The sequence below is a fragment of the Austrofundulus limnaeus genome, unplaced genomic scaffold (assembly GCF_001266775.1).
Source record: "Austrofundulus limnaeus strain Quisiro unplaced genomic scaffold, Austrofundulus_limnaeus-1.0 Scaffold2087, whole genome shotgun sequence".
Lineage (NCBI taxonomy): Eukaryota > Metazoa > Chordata > Actinopteri > Cyprinodontiformes > Rivulidae > Austrofundulus > Austrofundulus limnaeus.
In genome coordinates this window covers 20,941-26,825 of record NW_013954489.1, presented here as the reverse complement: position 1 = coordinate 26,825, position 5,885 = coordinate 20,941, and the positions used below count along the sequence as shown (strand labels likewise).

Here is a 5,885-nt window from a genome sequence, read left to right as displayed (position 1 = left end):
AGTTATGATAGTTTAGTTATGATGTAAATACAATAAAAATTAAACCAAGATTTAGAATAATTATCATTTTTGATCCGTACATTGGTAATGTCTGACTGGACCTCGTGTCACTTTATGTTCAATAAATTGGGCCCCGAGGTCAAAAAGGTTAAGAACCCCTGCTTTAATGACATTATGAACTATAAATTGACAATAACGTGACCATAATCATTTCCTAGACTGGTAAGCATGATGAGGCCTGGATGGTGCTCAAACAAATCCACGACACCAACATGCGAGCGCGAGGAGAGCCTGAGAGAGTCTTCACTGTGAGTATCCCGTTTCCTCCCTCTTACTGCTTCAGTGCCATGAGCAGGAGAACGATCAGCTTCTCTCCCTGCAGGTCAACAGAATAAAAGTCCCCAGGCAACTGGATGAGCTGGTGGAGATGCAAAATGAGTCTGCCAACCCTGTCCTCAAAGTCCTCTTCAAGATCACAACGGAGCTCAGAGGAGTATAATGCTTTTTTGTTTTTTGTTTATTTGTTTAAAGGGCCAGTATTATGTGTTTCTCAGGCTTACAGTTCAGTTCTATATACCAAAATAAAGTAACTGTGCCACCATCAGTTGTTATGAAAATGCTGTCAATTTAAAAGAAAAGTTTTTACTTTGCATCATTACCATTTCTAAACACCTTGAAATTGGCCTCTGTCTCTTTAAGAACCTCCTCATCACAACAGCTTCATGTTGTTTACAACCAGTCTTAGGTGCGCTGGATCTTGTTGTAATAATAATAAAAATAGCAGCAACATTATACAGTATTGGTTTTGGAAAATCACAACTCAGGATACAATTGAGCCTTTCTCGAATAATCTTACATCGGACAGAGAAAGTACATTTTCTGAAGAACCGACGCGAGTAAAGAGGCAACGTTTCAGCTTGATGCTTCGGGGGTCACCTCCAGTGAAATAAACATGGAAACTGGCTTTGACCCCAGGCCTCTGATAGGCCCTTTAGAGAGACAGAACTGTTCTGGTTCAACCTGACTTACGGTCACACAGGTCACCTTAAACTGTAAAAGAGACATTCTCTTTTTCTTAATCAGATAATAAACAGAAGAATCTTTTTATTTGATTTATTTTTCTCTTAACTAAAAGTTATTATGCATTTTGATAATCACGAGACAGTGTTTATCAAGTCACAGGAGAAAAGAGGACACAAATCTTTTCTCCATCAATATGATTTCAGCTATATTATGGGTTTTTCTGTGGAAATATCTTATTTAACTAAACTAATCATTATGGTTTAAGTTGATGAAACAAGTGTTTTATTTGTCTGAATCATATAGCAAATGATGTGTGTTTAAAAAGTAATTCATTCTTTCAGTCATTATTTTTAAAGAGTTCTCATCAGAGAATATCTAAGCAGGTCAACATGTTTTGTTTCTTTACTGCACAGATTACAACAATGTGTGTTCAAAGCAGAGGTGGCGCTAGACTTTTTTGCTGTCCGTCATTTTGACTGACAGGGTAACAAAAATCTGTCATGATCGAAAATGATAATGACTTAACATTCATAGAATGTGACTATTGTCATGTTGGTTTTGCAGCTTTGCGGCGACTGCAGGATTTTATCGGAGAAAAATTCATCAGTGCACCTCACACAAATACAGGCCACATGCGATAGAGATGTGACGTTCGCGAACGATCCGAATCTTTTGAACGGCTCTTTACAACGAGCGATAGGAGCCGAATCACGGGCAGTAACGAGCCGTTTGTAATTTTATTTCTTTTATTCCTCATATAATCTTTATTTTTTCAGACTTAAATCACTCCCACTTTACTTTTTCATGGAAAACAGGCAGAGTTGTGGAGTACAGAAGCTCACGGTGAAAGGGGGAGGGGGTTTTCCACTTGACAAACACATGGTTCCACCCACTTGATGGGATGATGTCATTACGTACGGCTACGTGATGACGTAATACGTTCAAAATCGAACGGCTCTTTTGAACGGCTCTATGAAACAAACTGCTCCCCAAGATCTGGATCCCTTCAAAGAGCCATTTATCCCATCTCGAATGTGCATGCTGCTGAAAAACAGCGCATCTGTCCCACACCAGCCCCAACGCGCACAATGACGCACACACACTGTCCTGCTTTTGACTCAGTTACCTTACGAAAAGTCAAAATGATAATGATAAAATAAATAAATAAATCCACAAACGTTTTTTAATGGCTGCAGTTTGCAACGTTAGATAACGCCTCCTTATTTCTGTCTCTGCCTCCCTTGCAGGAGGATGAGAGAAAAGAGAAAGGCAGAGGTGCAGTCAGTCATAACGCACTGCTGCCACCGTGTTAAAAATATGGTAGAAGGACTGTACTTCTACAGCACCTTTCTGACACTCAAAGCTCTTCACACTACAATCTGTGTCCTACAGAGCTAACAAGTACAATCATCTATGGAGACTAATCAGTGCCAATCACATTCATACACTGATGGGACAAGTGTCTTGCCCAAGGACACAACAACTGAGACAGCTGGATGGGGGATCAAACCAGTAACCTTCTGGTTCCAGGACGACTCCCCTAACCACTCTGCCACAGCCGCCCCAATAATATTATTAAATAAAAACAGAAAACGAGTATAGATTTGATTTATGCAATAAAATATCTAAGGAAAATCTCACGTTACGCACATCTGCGCCCGTGGTTCTGAAGTTTAAACCCATGCTCTGCTGTGACACTGTTGGAATAACAAGCACCATTTCAGCCAAAATTTTAAGAAAACATTTCTCCAGTCGAAGTGATCAGAAGTCAGCAAGACTTTATTTCCAAATCCCAAAGCTGTGGCTTTAGCAGGAGGAAATCCCACAGCATGCACTCCCACTGCGCCACTGCTTCAGCTGAGCCTTACAGACGCTCCAAAGCCTCCTGTCCTCAACGCTCTGTCAGCTCCTGGAGATGCGTTCAGTGTGGTGTCTAGATCTGAGATGATGATCAGATGGGAATATTTTATTTACTTTAGATTAAATAAGACCTCCGTGATGTAGACCTGCTCCATGCGTAAAGCTGAAAATGTCTCTGTGAGGGTGATGCCACAGGGCAGTCTTGTTGTTGTTGTTGATTTATTTTCTCCACCTCACCTCGCTTATTTATTAAGTCTTCCAGACTTAAGCCTGGATACTTCAATAAGACGTGAGACAGCGGGTTGATGATTGCGCAATTTCGGCACGTCTTTTCCTGACCGAGTATAAACAGGCTTGAAGACGCGGTGGGCCATAAATTATCATAAATCCTCCCTCTGCCCTCCCACAGCTCATATAAAGTATATAAACACAATAACGATGGCTGGATAGTGTTTTTTCTACTCAATATCAGTGCTAAGTTGAGTGAAGTAGAGACTTTTTTTCTGCTGGATGGAAAAAAAAGACGCAACCAGCTGCACGCTCACGTTCATCCGTGGGACCTGGGTCAAAGCAGCTGCTCTTTGAGCTCTTTTTAAAACTGGCTTCAGACAAAAAATATAATTTTAAACAAAATAACACATGGAAGGAATTGAGCTGCTCAGGGTCCTCATCTGGTCGTAGTCCAGCTCCAACTCCTCGGCACTGCCACAGCTGTGGACCACTGTCCCGCTTCGGTGCTCCTCATAACAAACACACCCACAAACTCTGGACCTATCACACACTGAGAGCCGCAACGTCCCGTCAGTACAGTTCTGACTGCAGGCCATGCACAAGATGACTGTCACCGGGGGACAGCAGCAGGAGAGCCGACAGAAGTTGTGCTATCTGTTCTACCCTACGGGCCTTTGTACAGGGCCCACAGATGGCGTCATAGCATTGTTGTTTGCTAAATAGGTGTAAAACTTATTTTTACCAAATTTTTTCTAAGTCTGTTGCAAAAGGTGTCTTCAGTGTTTTAAGATGAGTCGCCAAATTATTTTTGGATAAATATGTATGATTTTAGGGCTATATAAACTTTTGTAAGTTACTTGAACTGTTGCAGACCGTTTCAGTATCAGGAAGTTCTCCGCATCTTTTACTGTGCAAGTTTTGGTTCCATACCCCTCCCTTTGGTATCTTTGAAAAGATGAAGCTCTCATGAATTCAGGGATATATCTTGACACTGTGTTAGTCTTTGTTTGGTGACGTGAAGTTTGTGTGTAACCGAGAATATAAATAACAGCCCTCATGTGTAAAACGTGGAGGCGGAGTTACGTTTCTGTAGGCACGTGGGTGAAAGATCTTACCTTTACAGAGGTACCAAGAGTTAGCATTTAGACCTTCTAACTGTGGAGCTATTCTTGCTTTATTTTGCTGTGTATTTTCAGGTGGAAATTGCCTCTAAAACCCCTTAGGGCCGAACAGTTTAAGAGGGTGTTAATTGCAATCTGTCAAAATGATGGACGGCCTTCAGATTTTTCCGTCATTGTGTAAAAAAAACGGTCAAATACAGAAAGTATTCTGTTAACGCGACCTCTGGTTTAAAGATAAATTTGCCTCTTGGCAACTTCTGAACTAACATTTCTTTTATCTGTGTACTGACCTCACCCTGAGGGCGGAACTAAAGAAAACCTTGTTCTTTATCAACTAACAGAGAGACGGACCTCCCTGCCGACCACAACATCAGCTGTTTTCTCCCCAGATAAACAGTGTTTTTGGCTAAGAGATTCAGACCCAAGAGCTAACGGGGTATCTCGACAGCCACGGGACACAACACCCCTGCTGTGCCCACAATACAAGAGCTTAGAAGCTCACAAAGCAACTTTGTCTTGACTTCCTGTGGGAAGCAAATCTTATTTGAGTTGGGACCCAGAGACGCTCATCTATTCTGTGCGGTTGTGTCGTGGAGTTGGAAGACACTGGAAATAACACACTGGAGTTCAACAGCTGTGCAAGAAAACCTGACGGGTTTCCTTTGCCAACCAGATGAACTCCTCCCGAACAGTGATGGTGAAGCCACATCTAAGGTAAAGGCTGTTGTGTTAGAACTACTTAACTTCAAGCTGATGGCCAGCTGGGAAGATGTGTCCTCTGGTTAAAAGTCCCACATTTATTTAAGATAAAGTTAGGAAAACTAACCTTACTTCCTCCTTTTCTTAAACTCTTTGCATTACCAACATGTAATTTGCCTCAAATCTCTAGTATTCAACATCTAGCTGGATGCTTGCTGTTCTATTTAAGTGCTAGATTGACAATTAATTAAGGCCGAACCATGGTTCTTAAATTTTTTCTAGGAAATTGATTGCTCACCAATAAGTGTACTGTAGTGATTTTGTTTGATTGTGTAAATGATCACATTTATTGATGGATAGAATAGAAATTCACTGAGCCACATAATTCATTGTGTTGTCCATTCATTTTTGCATGAAAGAAGTTGTCGTGGCAGGATTTATCAAGAATGCAGAAACACGTTGGAATAAATGCACAAAAGTCTGCGTGTATGGCCGTCAATGATGATTTAATGGAGCAACAACAGAGCAGAAGTCAATCAGAGAAATCTGTCAATTGTGGCTGCTGCGTCAGTGCAGAACAGCCGATAATATAATATCCTGACATGTTTACAACCAATCACCATTCACCAATTGTAAACCATCTAACTAATGACAAAGCTGTCAGCCCCAGAAGTACCTTATCAAAATAAAAGAGGTCATGCATTTCTGGAGACTTGAAGTCTGGGCCGATAGATTAAAACAGCCAAACTAGTTATCACATGAGATACGATTACTGACAGTGTCAAGGTAAAGCAGATAAATAATTATTCCATAACAATCCCTCCTCTTGTCCTGATGCATCTCAACACAGACGAGCTACGTCWAATGGCCAGAACTCTGCAGTTTTCACTCATTTACAGGCCAGCGGTCACTCTTTCAGAGATGAGGATGTTCTCATTCTTGATAGAGAGG

General features: G+C 41.2%; 1 protein-coding gene across 1 annotated transcript in view; it reads left to right on the top strand.

The window, feature by feature from the left end:
• Window positions 1-218: 218 nt before the first annotated feature.
• The window catches only part of LOC106537017 (synaptic vesicle glycoprotein 2C), a gene marked incomplete at its 5' end in the record, with an annotated part of 25,986 nt that continues 20,319 nt past the window's right edge, over window positions 219-5,885 (top strand). Inside the window, 2 exon segments of the mRNA XM_014034381.1 lie at window positions 219-308; window positions 383-493. Of these exon segments, the coding sequence (XP_013889835.1) occupies window positions 219-308; window positions 383-493 (201 nt within the window).